The sequence below is a fragment of the Pezoporus occidentalis genome, unplaced genomic scaffold (assembly GCF_034315485.1).
Source record: "Pezoporus occidentalis ecotype Australia unplaced genomic scaffold, CSIRO_AGI_Poc_V1 ctg141, whole genome shotgun sequence".
NCBI classification, from domain to species: Eukaryota; Metazoa; Chordata; class Aves; order Psittaciformes; family Psittacidae; genus Pezoporus; species Pezoporus occidentalis.
The window spans coordinates 430,114-446,895 of NW_026913220.1; the positions used below are offsets into that span (position 1 = coordinate 430,114).

The 16,782-nt window shown below is 38.7% G+C and overlaps 1 protein-coding gene across 2 annotated transcripts in view; it reads left to right on the forward strand.

Moving 5' to 3' along the window:
- Positions 1 to 16,782, forward strand: part of SPTLC1 (serine palmitoyltransferase long chain base subunit 1) — a 37,938-nt gene that overhangs the window by 12,756 nt on the left and 8,400 nt on the right. For both annotated transcript variants that reach the window (XM_062609856.1, XM_062609857.1), the window contains exons 4-11: positions 2,551 to 2,644; positions 3,100 to 3,172; positions 7,193 to 7,325; positions 9,029 to 9,158; positions 10,826 to 10,915; positions 11,956 to 12,063; positions 13,461 to 13,556; positions 13,655 to 13,751. In XM_062609856.1, the coding sequence (XP_062465840.1) occupies positions 2,551 to 2,644; positions 3,100 to 3,172; positions 7,193 to 7,325; positions 9,029 to 9,158; positions 10,826 to 10,915; positions 11,956 to 12,063; positions 13,461 to 13,556; positions 13,655 to 13,751 (821 nt within the window). The remainder of the gene's footprint in view (positions 1 to 2,550; positions 2,645 to 3,099; positions 3,173 to 7,192; positions 7,326 to 9,028; positions 9,159 to 10,825; positions 10,916 to 11,955; positions 12,064 to 13,460; positions 13,557 to 13,654; positions 13,752 to 16,782) is intronic.

Here is a 16,782-nt window from a genome sequence, read left to right on the forward strand (position 1 = left end):
TGCTCATAAGTGGCAACTACCTTACATCATCCCTTACATATGTACATACAACTAGCATCTGACTTGGTGACTGTGTGACCACCCAAAGCAGCCCTGAAAGCATAAACCTAGTGTTGCCTTGAAAATGAAGCTATAATTTCCCCCCCTTCTTAAGGAAGTTGTGAGCTTTCCTACGACTGACAGCACTGTTGTGAGCAGGCACCTTCCTCTCATTTTTAGCAATAATAGACTCAGTTCTGTCCTGCTGCCTCAGAAAGGGCAAGGTCCTACATCTTGATGAGGCAAGCCCAGGCACAGCTACAGATTGGGTGGAGAAGTGATTCAGAGCAGCCTTGCAGAGAAGGAGTTGGGGGTATTAGCTAATGAGAAACTGAACATGAGCCAGCTTCAGTGTGCACTCGCAGCACAGAAACCAACCATATCCTGGGCTGCATCAAAAGTAGCGTGACCAGCCAGTCAAAGGAGATGATCCTATCCCTCTACTCTGCTCTTGTGAGACCCCACTTGGAGCGCTGTGTGCACTTCTGGTGTCCTCAACAGAAGGACATGGAGCTGCTGGGACAAGTCCAGAGGAGGGCCATGAGGATGAGACTGGAGCCCCTCCTATATGAAGACAGGCTGAGGAAGTTGGGTCTGTTCAGCCTGGAGAAGAGAAGGCTGCGTGGAGACCTCATAGCAGCCTTCCAGTATCTGAAGGGGGCCTGCAGGGATCCTGGGGAGGGACTCTTCATTAGGGACTGTAATGATAGGACAAGGGGTAATGGGTTTAAAGTTAAACAGGGGAAGTTCAGCTTAGATATAAGGAAGAAGTTCTTTACTGTGAGGGTGGTGAGGCAGTGGAATGGGCTGCCCAAGGAAGTGGTAAATGTTCCATCCCTGGTAGTGTTTAGGATCAGGTTGGACGGAGTTCTGAGCACATGGTTTAGTGTGAGGTGTCCCTGGGTATGGCAGGGGGGTTGGAACTATCTGATCTTAAGGTCCCTTCCAACCCTAACCATTCTATGCTTTTATGGTATGTGCCAAAATCTGTAGGTGTAGGCCTGCTCTTCTGAATATTTACAAGCCACATAATAGGACTTCTAACATTTGGTACAGCTTGTTGATGAGCAAGACCACGGAACAGATCCAGGTTTGTTTTAATGACAGTTTCCCAAGACAGTAGCATATGTATAATGCTACTACTGTGCAGGAGATGTGCTACAGTAATGCAGGATTGCTCCTATATGGGGTCAGGTTCAACTTGTGTCAGTTTAATGTCATGGAATGGCAGTGTTGAACATGCACAGCACATGTGCTCCTTCAGTAGAAAGCTTTCCAAAGCAGTTTAGTAAGCTTTGCAATTGATTGGATAAAGTAACATGTTTTATTTTTAAAGTGAACAGATCTAAAAACTTTGAGGGTTTTTTAGGTGAAGTTCAGGCAGTTCAGTGTTTTTGTTAATTTGTAATGTATATCTTGGACTTTAGAGTTTACTTGCTTTGCACACCAAATGTAGCTATTGAAATACTGTCAGCAGCCAGGTTTGGAGCAGCTGTGCGCAGACATTTGAGCAGCCTTGCTTTATTTTGATTGTGAAAACTGCTCAGTGCTAGTTTCCACATTGGAAAAGCTTGTTGAGATTTCTGAGTTTGAGGAATAATATAGGACTTCAACTGTAATATTTGACAATACATACAGAAATGGGCAGATGTGAAGTTTTATCTTTGATTTACCTTTGAGACTTCTTTACACTGAGTCATTATTAAAACTTCTAATTTTGTAGTATTGAAGTATATAACTGCTTTTAAGATAGATGAGATGCTTGCCATAATAGCTGTTTTTATCTTAGATTTTTAATAACTGCTTATCTAAATCGTAATCTTTTGGGGTAGAAAATTTCTCTGCCCTTTGCTTCATATACATCATGCACTCGTTCATTTGTGAATATTGTGTTTTCAGACTTTGTGTTTCTTGATTACATGAATTATTCAAACTGTTATGGGTTAAACAGAATTGGAAACTTGAGATGACAATATGAAACTTGATAAGACAATACTTTTGCCTGCTGACAGCTAGTATTTGTATTTCAGGAGCTGTGTTCAGTATAAGATTGGTGGTGTGGGTTCTGTGACAAAAACATCAGTTTTAAATTAATTTTTATCATGGAATTAAGTAGGAACTAAATTTCCTTTTTTATTTGTAGTTTTTCTTCTTTAAAATAGATTCCACTTTGCTTCTAAAGGAGAAGCTTTATATATCTCTTAATATATCTTTTCAGTATATATCTTCTGTAATCATCCTTTCAATAAAGAATCCCAAAACTAAGCATCTCGGGAAGGTGTTTATGGTTTATTTAAATACAGGAATAAATTTTTTGCTGAGTATAGTAGTATATTTGTGACTTGGCAAGGAACTTACATACTGACTGGCAGCTGCAAAGGAAGAAGTGTGAAGAGGGTATCTAGACAAAGCTGTGTGCTGTTTACAGTTGAAAAATGAAACTAGTGTACTGTTTGACTGTTCATGAAAATGGTAACAGTTCATAACAAAAGGTCTGTAATTTTTTTTCAGTCCTCCCACCCATATAATCACTGTTAATGGCAAGGAATGTATAAACTTTGCATCATTCAACTTTCTTGGACTTTTGGATAATGAAAAGGTTAAGGTGAGTTCTTCCAGTTACTGTTATTTGTGCAGTTATTCCTCTTATACTTTGTGTGTTATCTTGAAATTAAGAGTGACTTCAGAAAGCACCAACTTTGTCAAGGAAGTATTCTTGTAAAGCAGCAAGGAGGATCATATACCTTTTAATTTTGTTCTAGTCAAGTTTGTCTTTTTACTGAAATTTAATCTGTCCTTTCTTCACAGTAACCAATTATCAAGTAAGATTAGTATCTAATGTCCTTAATCATTAGAATGCACTTGTCTAAAGTAGTTTTGATGTGAAATTAATTCACAGAATTCTGTTCGTTGTTACACTTTATGTAAAGCATGTCATATTACATGATGATTGGTATAAAATATGTGATAATTGGTATAAAATTCTCACTATGAAGTGTACAGAAGAGTTGGAAATTTAGTTTAGGAATAAGTATGTCATATAATTTTTTTCTTTCAAAGACTGCAGCCCAGGCATCTCTGAAGAAATACGGTGTTGGCACTTGTGGACCTAGAGGATTCTATGGTACTTTTGGTGAGTAACTTTCTCTAATCTGACAGTGTTCAGACTGGTTTGGTAAGTCAGCCAAAATAGTCCTGTATATAAGAAGGAGATAATTTCTATTGCTGTGAATAACAGTTACCCTCTAACACACTTTTTACTGTAATTGTTAAGGATTGGTAGTGTTTATTATTAGTAGCTTTGTTTCTTATTCATTTTATGAGTTTCACTTACTCTTTGTAATGCTGATGTTGGAGAATTGTGAAGTTAAATATAATCTGGTTTAGTTCTGGTCACCAAAGTAGAAAGGGAAAATAAACATACTAGAATTTAATCATGCATGGTGAATTTACGTGTAAATTAATAGTTTTCTAAGTAGACCACAAGAGGGCAGTCTGATTTCTGTGATAAAAATTATTAGTTAAGTTTATCTAATGCTGTGGTTAGAATGAAGTTTTCCTTTGCTGATAACTTTTAAGTTGTAATTAAGAGATTTTATGACACAAACAGGTGTTACTAAGGGTTTTTTCATTCTTTTAAGAAGTATAAGTTGTTAAATATCAGATTCTAGAAATAGTTCATTACAGGCATTTGGTATTTTGAAATACTGTATGGAAACCAAAAAGTAATATATGAATAGTTGCACAGTTGTAGGCTAAAACCATCAACTCATCATCTTGTGGACTGTCTGATCTTCCCAGAGGAGATGGAATTCACAGTGTTTGTGCTCAAATGATTTCACAGATGTAGCTTTCTATAGCCTTGACTTGAAATCAAAACTAACTTGAACTTTTCTCAGTCAAGCTACTCTTTTAAGTGATCAACCAGGAACTCTACCTGTTTCGATTTGTTAGAAGTTTATGTATCAGAGCAAAGTTGAATCTTTGATACCAATCTTGCAGATTGTTCATTAGCATAAAACTACTACTCATTTCTAAAGTAGGTTCTGGTTGCCCCTTATTAGTAGAGAGCTTTCAGAAACTGATCAGTTTCACAATGATCTGTTGGAATTCCTCCAAAATGCACTAACAAGCTCAAAGAAACTTGTGGACTAATGCCTCCTGTGTTTTGAGTTCAGGCTGGTTTTAAGTTTTATTAAACTTTGCTTCCTTCTAATAATTACTCAAAACAGACCGGTTAAATTTTCTTGTCTGCTAAGTGAGAGATTATTTGTGGTGTTTTCTGCCGCCTTTGAAGGTCTAATCCTAAGATCCAAACTGTATAGCTTTTGCATTGCATTCATTGGCTTCTGAATTTTGGGGGTAAAAGCTCCATTTCACAACGAAGGTCATATAATCTGTGGTATTGCTGCATGACATCACTAGTGAAGAAAGCAATTCTCCAAGTGGAGAACTGGTTGAAAATTGACAAACACCTGCTGTTCTTGGATCCCAAACTGTCCTCCTGTTCTCCCTTGAGTTTAAACATTTGCGTATTGCAGCATTGTGAGTCTCTGATAAGCACTTCTTACATGAGTAATGTTGTATGCCTCAAACTTTTCACACAAATTTTCATGTGCTGTGACTTTAGTAAATGAGTTATGTTATGTTCAGAGCTATGTAGTTTCCTCTTACTTAACTGTAGAGATTTTAATTGAGAATTGTCGAATGTTGTCACTCAGTTATCCTATCCCCTTTTAGGGGCTGATATGTCAATATTGGAGATGTCTTTCTTTGGAAACATTAGGTACCATCTTATAATTTATTTTGTATGGAGAATTGATTCTTCATATCTCTGCCTGTTTGAAGGGATTTTGTAGCTTTAGTAAGTCCCTACCAAGACATTTTTGTTTTATGCTGTATCCCTTGAAAACGGTATGCCTTTATCCTATGATAAGCTTGAAATTCTAGTATATTCACACGTAACTGAATCTTAAAAGTTATCTTCTCCATGATGACAGCTGAGGAGTGTATCGCTGTTTTGATGGTGGGGGTTTTTTAAGGCTATTGTTGGTTGCCTAACAGCCACAATTTCAGTACTACTGTGAAGACTGGGACTGGCTACCTGATAAAATATTTAAATTATGATGTGGAATTTGGTCTCGGTTCTGGTTTTGTTTCTTGCTTTGGATTTGCATGTGAGCACATGTTGGGCACTGAACTGGCATTCATAAAGTTGTTGATAATAATAGTTTTATTAAGGTTTCCTAAGTATGTAGAAAGCTGTTCCAATCATATTTTCCTCTGTGCAAATGTACTCTAGGTAGTGTTTTTGGCTTTCACTTAAAGCTAAGCTAACTCAAATGTTGTAACCAGACTAAGCAAATCACTGCAATAAAGACTAGGAGAGTGAGGCAGTACTTTTTTTTTTATCACAGTGGAATGGTAGTGAAGCTTTAATTCTGTGAAGCTTAATACTGTCTTAAGCTTTTCAACCTCACAATTATATGAAGCATTCATTACCTTATGTAATGATGTATCAAATTTGTGTATGCTGTATGTCAATTCTGAATGTAAATATTTTTGCCCTTGGCAAAAATTACTAGACTTGCAAATTTTTTTTTTTTGCATAACACAGATCTGATTATATTTGTTAACTGATTGTTATTGACAGTATCTCGTTTGCCTACTGTTCTTACCTAGACCTTGCTCATTGTAGTGCTGGTTGCTGCTGTGTGAAGTTCAGTGAGACTCAGGTTTTCATTTAACTGCAGTGATCTCATAATATTTTTAATTTTTTTTTTTTAATTAAAGGATGTACATGGTCTTTTACATGCAAACAAAACATTTTTCTCCATTAGGTACCACTAGATAGCAAAAGGAAACTTTTCAACTAATAAGTGATTAAACTTTTTGTTTCCATTTAAAACTAGTGGAAAACCAAATAATTTGTTTTCATTCCTTTTTTTTTTGATGCTCAGGTAAACACTAGGAAAGGATTGTTGAAGATTTATAGCTTGCAGTCTCTGGATAAAATTGCTATTGACTGCAATTGGGAGACTGTTGTTTGAAGACATACCTTTTGGTTTTATTGTATAAATACATGAATTGGGTAGATGTGCTTTTTTGGGGAAAGGTTATGCTAAATGTTTTGAGTATGGCAAAGTTAAGTTTTTTACAAAGCCCTTTCTTCCTACACCCTTGCTGTTGGTACCTGGATAGAAATAGCAGCATTGATGTAACTGTGCCTCATAGGCTATTGAAGAATCTGTATTTTTAACTGATGTTGCCTCATCTGATTTTAGTTCCAGTGTACTTTCAATAACTCCAGGAAGGTAATTTTGCCAATGATGATGTTTCAACATACTAAGGACCCCCACTTGCCTTTTAGTCTTATTTCCATTTGACAGAAGGCATAATTCTGACTAACATTTGCTAGCAGAAGCAGGTAGTGGCAAGAGAGATACATAATTAAATTAAGAGTTGACCTGATACAGGTTATTTTGCTTAGGCAGAATACTTAATGCTGTGGTCACCTTTCTGCAGGAACAATCCACTCGCTCTGTGGTATTGCCCTTCTTAATCTTTTGATTTAGTGGTATTTTGTCTCTAACATGGATCACTGACTGACTTAGTTTGGAAAATGCTTGTGTGTGTAATTGTGTCAATTTATCTTAAGCATGAGTAATCCCTGGCATGCAGATGGTGACCTTTCAGTTGGCTGAAGTGCCTTCAGGAGATGGTATGTGATTGTAGCCTGACAAGAGCAGTTTTCTGTTACAATTATAGATGTGCTATATACAGTGGAAATACCAGCTTGGAAGAACTGACAGTCTGCCAACAGGACCTCATTAATTGCTGTAAATTACATGGCTATTTGTTGTCTGACTGTAGGAACTGTGCTCCCTAGTCACAGTACAGGAACACTGCATCATTTACCTGTGGTCTAATCCTAAACAGATTTTAATTGCCATGGCATAAGAACATGAGAACCATATTACGTAAATATTTTAAAATCTGTCAAAGCTTCTGATCAATACCAGATTACTTGTCAGTTCAAGGCTGGATTGATTGCAGCTGGTTTGCTTCTGTTGGATGATTGCTGAAAGCAATGATAATTTTTCTGATACGAAAGCAAGTAAACTATCTCAGATATTTTCAATTTTTCACCCAGATGTGCACTTGGAATTAGAAGAACGACTAGCAAAATTCATGAGGACAGAGGAAGCTATTATATACTCTTATGGATTTGCAACAATTGCTAGTGCTATTCCTGCATATTCAAAAAGAGGGGACATTGTGTTTGTGTAAGTATGATTTTCTACTTGGGAAATTCCAGATTAAGGAGTTTTCCCTTAAATTTTTCTTTTTCATTATTGTTAATCATATTAAGTTAACTATTTAAAAAATAATGCTGATTTTGACAAAGTATTTCGCTGTACAATACTCCAGTATTTCTTCGTTGCCAAATACTCTGAATCAAATCAGTTACTGTTTTTATCGTGGAAGAACATGGGAACTCAACTGAAAAAAACAAAACCACAAACTTGCGCATGCAGAAACTGACAGAAGTCTAGTATCTAGGGTTTTTTTTTGCAAGAAACTGGTTGGTTTCTCTCCTGTTTACTGCTGGCTTTTAACCATTCTTGCAGGACAGTTGTTCCACTCATGCATATTTGCAACAGATTAGTTCGATAAGTATTGGTACATATTAACATTTTTAACAAAAGAATAGCCATGCAGGGTCAAATTAAGGAATCAGAAAGCCTGGTAGCTGGACACTGAGAACTAGAGTCAGAATTTGTCTAGGGAAGATTAGAAACCTAGAAGAAACAATGTAACAATACTCAAAACTTTCTGAGCCAGAAAAGGAGGGTTTGCATTCAGCGGTAGTTAAGTGGATTTTTCTTAAGCCTTCCTGTTCTTTCAGTACGTTTGTAAATCTAATATTCACTGTGCTTTATGACATGTACCTTCACAGTTACCTTGAACATTTTATGAAAAAATATATAGAAATGCCTGTTTTGAACATAACACTTACTCATTTCAGTTGATTCATTTGATTTTTAGACTGAATTGATGCAACTTATCCATGGAGGGAGTGAGTGGCTATGTGGGGCTTAGCTGCCTGCTGGGGTTAAGCCACAACACACTGATAATTTTCTCTTTGCCTGCCAAAATCTTTTTCAGTGCTCTCGTTTTCCAAGTGTAAGGTTTGCAGCCTATTTGATTTCCCTATAGAAGTTCTTTCATAACTTCTGTCATAGTTTTTGGTCATCTTTGGGCATTTTCCAGATCAGTTTTATTGAGATGAACAGCCAGGATTTTGCTCACTATTCAAGGATGCCAGTGTACAATTTCAGCTTTACAGTGACAAAAGATCCCTCCATATTTAAAAGCAGCTTGGTTGAATACTGCACTTAGCATGTGCAGGAGGTTTGATTTACTTGACACTTCTAAAAGATTACTTAAATTTAAGCAGTTGTGAAATTGCATGCCCCATCATTTTCAGAGTTTTGCTTTTCCAATACTTAAAAATAGCAGTTTTTTGAACAGTGAGTTAGTAATTCCCGAAGCATATTAAAAAGCAGCTTTTCAGTATGTGAAGGACCACTATAAATGTTATAGGCACGTCTTTGCACTTTTTTCTAAGACCCAAAGTAAATTGAGTGAGATGTTTCTGGTATGATTACCATGGTACTGTAGCTGATCCATAGAATGCTGTGCTCAGGTAGACTGCTGTCACATACAAACAAAAGGACCAGTGTACACTTAAAAAAACCCCAAACTGTTGGCTTGCTTTTAGTGGCTGTAGTACTTAGGTTGAAAAGTTTTGAAAATGAGTTTTCAAAATGTAAATAAAATATGATTCTTCAATGTGATTTTATGAATAAACCTAATTTACAGCTGAATACAGTTATCTGCTCAAAAGCAGGACAGTCCTTTAGACAGCTTTCTTTGAATAATTGTTAAACCAATGCAAACTTAAAAGGGCTTGTTGTATTTACAGAGATGAAGCTGCTTGCTTTGCTATTCAGAAGGGATTACAAGCATCTCGTAGTAACATCAAGTTATTTAAGCATAATGATATGGCTGACCTTGAGCGACTGTTGAAAGAACAAGAGACTGAAGATCAAAAGGTACCATTCCTTTGAAGAAATATTTGTACTCTTTTGTGCCACCCCCCCATTTTTTAACTGAGTTATGTAATTCAGTGGATGCAATGCTTGTAGGCAGTTATTTAGTTTTCATAAATCTCTATTGAGGAATTAATATTGCTTATGTCAATAAGATAGAGTTTTTTTTTAAATTTTATTTTATTTATTTGCATTTGTCTGCATATCCAATGGATGTGAGCAGTTGTGGAATATCTTTATGTGCAGATATACTGTTAAATACTATTACCAGTTCAAATGCCACACTATAAAATCAACACGAAAGTGGCTAGTCCTAGCCCTTTCATTTAGAGAATCAACATGATTTATTTTATTTTTTTTTCCCCTGGCTTAAATTCTTCCCCTGTCTTGCATTCAACTCTTTAAGATTTTCTCTCTCTTGAAACATTTGGGTCAGTTTGGCTAGCTTCTCATTCTGACAGTAGTACGAAAGGGTATCTGAAAGCAGCTAACGAATTTTAAAAGAATTGTCACTATGGGCCTTGCTTGCAGTATGCTGGAAAATTAACAGACAATTGGAAGAAAGCTGATGCTGTGCTAATATGCAAAAAGTAAAGTAGATAGACTGCATAATTATAAGCCAGTCAGCTTAACATCAGTCTAAATCAGTAATGGATCTGTTTAATATTAAATATATAGACAACATACTAGTTAACATACCTTCATGGAAAATACATGTTGTCTTATATGAGTTTTTAGATGTGGCTGACAGACTAGTGATGCAATTTGTGTAACATGTTTGATTTGTTAGAGCAGAGTGCTTTGATTTAGCTACATGGTTAAAGTTTCTTATTGTAATTAGCTGAATGTGAATATAAAGCTGGTAGCCAAGAGCTTAATATAGACCATGTGTGTTTAACTAAGACTAGGAGGAGTAGATGTTACCACTAGAGTTCATCCAACTTGTGGAATGGACTGTGTCTGTTTTTTTGCCTGTCACTCGGAAATGTCAAATAGATGTTCTCTGAATCTTTTTACAAGAACTAAAAGAGGTAAGAAGCATAAAAATATCCTTGATCAGAACATATCAGTAATTTTAAAGTAAATGTCAGGGGAATAGCATTTTAAAACAACAAAACTCCAGTCATACCACTGAAGTTTAGACAGAAACCAGTACAGGATATTCTTACAGTCTACACTGGCTAGACATCAGAGAAGGAGATTGTAACTTGAATGTTATGAATATTTTTGGATTGTGTTTTCTGAAGGCACTACTACAGAGCTTTGTGCTGCATTGAGGATCCTGGTGCACTTGTTGAAAATCCTTCTAAATGCTCAGGCTAATAATGAATATAATAGGAACCAAGATTTGTTAGTAGTTGTTATATAGTTGTATTGTTTGTATTTTATTCATAAAGTTCAAATGAATTGGTTCTGATCTGTTGCAAAACAAGACATCATAAATCTCTTGCAAGAGTCAAAAATTTTATTACAAAATAAACTAGACAAATGAGGCATTTCAAGTTTTGTTACGAATGATAAATACTAAGTTTAAACTAAAGTAAATGCTTACTTGAAAAAGAGACAGTATCTTCCTTCCCTTGTCATTCCTCTTTCCCTATCAAAAAATCTTCAGTGCTTTTCATGTTAGTAACAGTTGATATGAACTGAAACCATATCTTTTTCTCAAGAATCCTCGTAAGGCCCGTGTAACTCGAAGGTTTATTGTAGTGGAAGGATTGTACATGAACACAGGAGACATTTGCCCTCTTCCAGAATTGGTAAGTGGTTTCAGCTTGCCTTTAAAACTCTATGTTTGAAAACATGCAGCTAATGGAATAGTATTTGCGTGTAGCTAAGCCTACTATGAAAAGCTCTGCATGCAGGATTTTTTTTGTTTACCTTTTCGTTTCCTCAAACATTCATGAATGAAATGATGATCCCAAGTCCTGCATTGTTTTGAAACTTCTGATCAGGATTCGGATTCTGATGGTATACCTGATGGCATATTAGTGAGACTTGCAAATGAGCTGTCATTTTGTGCTGGCTGTGTTCTAGTAGATAATGGGAAAAATGCTATGGAGCTGTTGGAGCAAGTCCAGAGGAGGGTCACGAGGATGATAAAGGGGCTGAAGCACCTCCCATGTGAAAACAAGCTGAGAAGGTTGGGGCTGTTCAGCCTGGAGAAGAGAAGGCTGCATGGAGACCTCATAGCAGCCTTCCAGTATCTGAAGGGCGCCTACAAGGATGTTGGGGAGGCACTCTTCATTAGGGACTGTAGTGATAAGACAAGGGGTAATGGGTTTAAAGTTAAACAGGGGAAGTTCAGCTTAGATATAAGGAAGAAGTTCTTTACTGTGAGGGTGGTGAGGCACTGGAATGCATTGCCCAAGGAAGTTGTGTATTCTTCATCCCTGGCAGTGTTCAAGGCCAGGTTGGGCAGAGCTGTGGGTGACATGTTTTTAGTGTGAGGTGTCCCTGGGTATGGCAGGGGGGTTGGAACTAGATGATCTTAAGGTCCTTTCCAACCCAAAGTATTCTATAATTCTTTGATCATCTTGAAAGTACTTGATAGCCTACTTTAAAAAAAAAAAAAAAAAAAGGGTATAGGAACATTTATGAAATTTGCTCTGGTCTTACATTCTGGGAGAATTTTGAAGGCTTTTAAAGTGTCTTCACGACAGAATACAACTCTAGAGCTGACATTTTTGCAGTCTGCAGGATACTGTACTTGTCTGTCTTTATCTTATCTCCCCCACCAATTTTGTTACTGAATTCTGATTGGCTTGACTTGTATTTTATATCACTTGCTCTGTTTTAGGTGAAATTGAAGTATAAATACAAAGTTAGAATATTTTTGGAGGAAAGCCTTTCATTTGGAGTCCTTGGAGAACATGGAAGAGGAATTACTGAACACTTTGGAATAAATGTAAGTGCCTTTTTTGTGAGTTTTATTATGAACAAGACACTTGTACAGAAACAAATTACACAATTGATTTCTTGTGCCTATGCATTAACAGTGTTTACTAGCATACGATAGAAATTTAAACATAGTTTTCTTTATCAGTCTTAAAGCATTCAGGTCTTTGCACTTTTGTTTCACTTGCTTACATGGAATAATTTTGTCTTTTGTGAGGTAGATAACTAAAGGATTTTTACAGTGTGTAATTTTATCTCTCTTTGGGACACTCAGTGGGATGATGATTGCAGTATTATCCAGCTACTTACACGTAAAAGTGTCATGCTACAAAGAAATATTTGGGGACTAGGAGTAAGTCAGAAGAATATCAGTGTATAGCCAGCCTACTTTGCTCTACTGCCCTTTACTCCAGTGGGGAAAAAAATGTGATAAAGCTTTTAACGGTCCTTTCAAAGGCACTGCTTCAATGCTTTACCTACAGATTAAGCTAGACTATTTTTCCAAGAGCATACCATTTATGGTGTTGATTCAGCTGAGGAGTACTTTGGAAATCCGAAACAGTACCCTTGTGGTCATTGGTTACCACAGCCACCTGAGATGTGGAAGGATGAAGTGCTCTTCTGGTTGCCAGTGTCTTAGCGTGGAGCATCTCTCACTACCTTCTAACAGTGTCTTGAGTTCAGCTTGGAAGTGAAATATCAAATTCTGAGGAATTCATTCCATCTTTCCCTATCTCCAACTGTTTTCACTTTAAGTATCTTAATACCAAATGTGGAAAAGAGAGAGAGCTTTAGAAAAGGAAACAAACAATATTGCTGTGATGCTTGCCAAGTACTATCTGATTAATTGGCTTACGTGTTAAATTAATTTACAAGAATTTACAAGCATAATCTTTCAGTTTTGTCTGCTCAAAGTGGGGATGCGTAACAGTGGTCCTCAGTGTGCATTACAGAGCCTGGCAAAAAATGTTTGCAACCAGCAAGTGAAATAAGACAGTTATGTCTGTAAGGTTCAAACTCTGATTTAACTAGGCTTATGCTCAGTCTTAATCACATTCTAACTTCTACTGACTGCAGCGAGACTACTTACATTCCTAAACGGCATTGTCACACTGAGTGCTTTGAGGAATTCTCAGCCGTATCTGTATATTTTTTCTGTTTGTGTACTTCACATTGAAATGCCTGGAAAAGAGTGATCCTATTAAAATTATCTACAGATTCATAAATTTCAATTTCTAAAGTTCTTTTGGTTTGCTTAAAATTATTTCAAATGTAGTTTTATTTTAATATGTGATATTAAAATTATCGTCTCTAGTATTCATGATAATATGAGACAAGATACACCTTTACTAGATTTATCTTATAGCCCTGATGTAATCATTAATAACTTCTTGATTTAACTGGCAGATCGATGATATAGATCTTATTAGTGCAAACATGGAAAATTCACTGGCTTCTATTGGAGGATTTTGCTGTGGACGATCTTTTATTATTGACCATCAGGTAAGCCAAGCCTTAATTTTAAAGCATTATCTATACTGATGTAAACAAAAAAAGTAAATTCTTTTTTCCTCTTCCTCTCTCCCCTCCCCTTCCTTCAGCGATTGTCTGGTCAAGGCTACTGCTTCTCTGCATCGCTACCTCCTTTGTTAGCTGCAGCTGCTATTGAGGCTCTGAACATTATGGAAGATAATCCAGGTACTTAATTCAGGAAAAATCTTATTCTTCAGTCTTCTTTCAGTCATAATTAATAACTCATATTTTTCCCTGGGTTGATTCCTTAGCCTCTTATTCTTTTAAGTTCTCTCTCTTTTCCAGCTGATTAATTTTACATGCGTGGTTTTTATTTTTTCTTCATATAATTTCCCATCCTACTTTTCTTCAGTGTTCAGTGCCCTTATCTTCTTTTAGCTGAAAATGAGCAAGATATCTGGGGCTAGGAGGGACAGAGATGGGTTTCACTAAGCAAATAGGACATTACTGGTGCTGCCAGGAAAAGGCGGCAAGTCATAGTAGTAGGGGACTCTACATTGAAAGGGACAGAAGCACTTGTCTGTCGGCCTGACCGGGTCTCAAGGGAGGTGTGTTGCCTACCAGGGGCATGGATCAGGGATGTGGCAGAGAGGCTGCTCTGGTAGGTCCCACGGACTATTACGCACTTCTGGTGATACATGTGGGTGCGAGGGATATAGATAGTAGTAGCCTGGGGAGCATAAAGAAGGACTACAGAGCCCTGGGTGAGGTGGTTAGGGGCTCTGGAGCTCAGATAGTCTTTTCGTCAATTCTCCAGGATACAGGTGAGGACCTAAAAAAAGCTAGGAGGATTAACCAGGTTAATAAATCGTTAAAAGGGTGGTGTCACAGTCAGGGGTTTGGGTGCCTTGAACACAGGACCCAAGTTTGTAGGCCAGGTTTATTGGGGGCTGGTGGAGCTGGTCTGATAAAGAAGGGAAAGAGCAGTTTTGGTAGGAGGCTTGCCAGGTTGGTCAAGGAGGCTTTAAACTAGATGTGTTGGGGGAGGGGGGCATCATTCCATTCCAACACACCCAGTCAGTTGCCAGCACCTATAATGAATGCTCGGAGCAATGGAGAGATATCCCAGCCGCTCCAGCCAATGAGCCGGCTTCAGTTGGAGCTCGGCTCAGATGCCTCTATACAAATGCCCGTAGCATGGGGAACAAACGAGAGGAATTAGAGATGTGTGCACGTCTACGGGGGTATGATATAACAGGCATCACAGAAACACAGTGGGATGGCTCCTATGACTGGAGTGTTGGAATGGAAGGTTACAGGCTCTTTAGAAAAGACAGGCCTGGCAGGCGGGGAGGGGGAGTTGCCCTTTATGTTAGGGATAGGCTGGAGAGTATGGAACTCTGTCTGGGGACAGGTGAGCAGTCCACAGAGAGTTTGTGGGTCAGGGTTAAAGGGAATATAGCTATGGGAGACATTACCGTGGGGATCTGTTACAGACCACCTGATCAAGGAGAACCTGCGGATGAAGCATTCTATAGACAGGTAGGAAAAGCCTCACACTCGCAGGCCCTTGTTCTCATGGGTGACTTCAGCCACCCTGATATCTGTTGGAAGGACGGTTCGGGCCGGCACAAGCAACCCAGGAGGTTCCTCGATTGTGTAGAAGACAACTTCCTTCTTCAAGTAATAGAGGTGCCGTGCTTGACCTTGTGCTCACCGACAGGGAAGGGCTCGTTGAAAATGTGACGCTCCAGGGCAGCCTTGGATGCAGCGATCATGAGGTGGTCGAATTTGAGATCCTCAGGACAGTGAGAAGAGTGTGCAGCAAGCTCACTGCCCTGGACTTCCAAGACAGCAGACTGTGGCCTCTTCATGAACCTGCTTAGTAAGGTTCCATGGGATATAGCCCCAGAGGGCAGGGGGGCCCAAGTCTCTTGGTTGATACTCAAGGATCACCTGCTACAAGCTCAGGAGTGTTGCATCCCAACTAGAAGGAAGTGCAGCAGGAGAGCCAGGAGACCTGCTTGGATGGATAAGGAGTTCCTGAGGAAAATTCAAATGAAAAAAGAGGCTAAAAGAGGCTTATAATAAGTGGAAGCAAGGACAGGTGGCATGGGAAGAGTACAGGAATGTTGTCTGGGAAGCTAGGGACCAGGTTAGGAAAGCTAAGGCCCAGTTAGAATTAAACTTGGCTAGGGGTATTAAGGATAACAGGAAGGGATTCTACAGGTACATAGCAAATAAAAAACAGACTAGGGAGAACGCAGGCCCCCTCAGGAAGCTCTCAGGAGAACTGGCTACACAGGATTTGGAGAAGGCTGAGGTTCTGAATGACTTCTTTGCCTCGGTCTTCACTGGCAAATGCTCTGACCACACCACCCAAGTCTTGGAAGGCAGACGCAGGGACTGTGAGAATGAAGACCTTGTGCCCACAGTAGGAGAGGATCTGGTTCAAGACCATCTTAAAAATGTGAACGTGCACAAGTCCATGGGACCTGATGAGATCCATCTGCAGGTCCTGAAGGAGCTGGCAAATGAAGTTGCTAAGCCACTGTCCATCATATTTGAGAAATCATGGCAGACAGGTGAAGATCCCGATGACTGGAAAAAGGGAAATATAACCCCCATTTTCAAGAAGGGGAAAATGGATGACCCGAGGTAGTACAGACCAGTCAGTCTCACCTCTGTGCCTGGCAAAATATTGGAGCAGATTCTCCTGGAAGGCATGCTAAGGCACATGAAAAACAAGGTGCTTAGTGACAGCCAGCATGGCTTCACTAAGGGGAAATCCTGCCTGACCAATTTGGTGGCCTTCTATGATGGGGCTACAGAACTGATGGACAGGGGTAGAGCAGTTGATGTCATCTACCTGGACTTGTGTAAAGCCTTCGACACTGTCCCACACAACATCCTTGTCTCTAAATTGGAGAGACATCAAATTGATGGATGGACCATTCGGTGGATAAAGAACTGTCTGGATGGCCGCACACAAAGAGTTGTGGTCAATGGCTCAATGTCCAGGTGGAGACCAGTAACGAGTGGTATCCCACAGGGATCGGTGTTGGGCCTGGTCTTGTTTAACATCTTTGTCGCTGACATGGACAGTGGGATTGAGTGCGCCCTCAGCAAGTTTACCGATGACACCAAGCAGTGTGGTTCGGTTGATACCCTGGAGGGAAGGAATGCCATCCAGAGGGACCTTGACACGCTTGTGAGGTGGGCTGATGCCAACCTCATGAAGTTTAACCATGCCAAG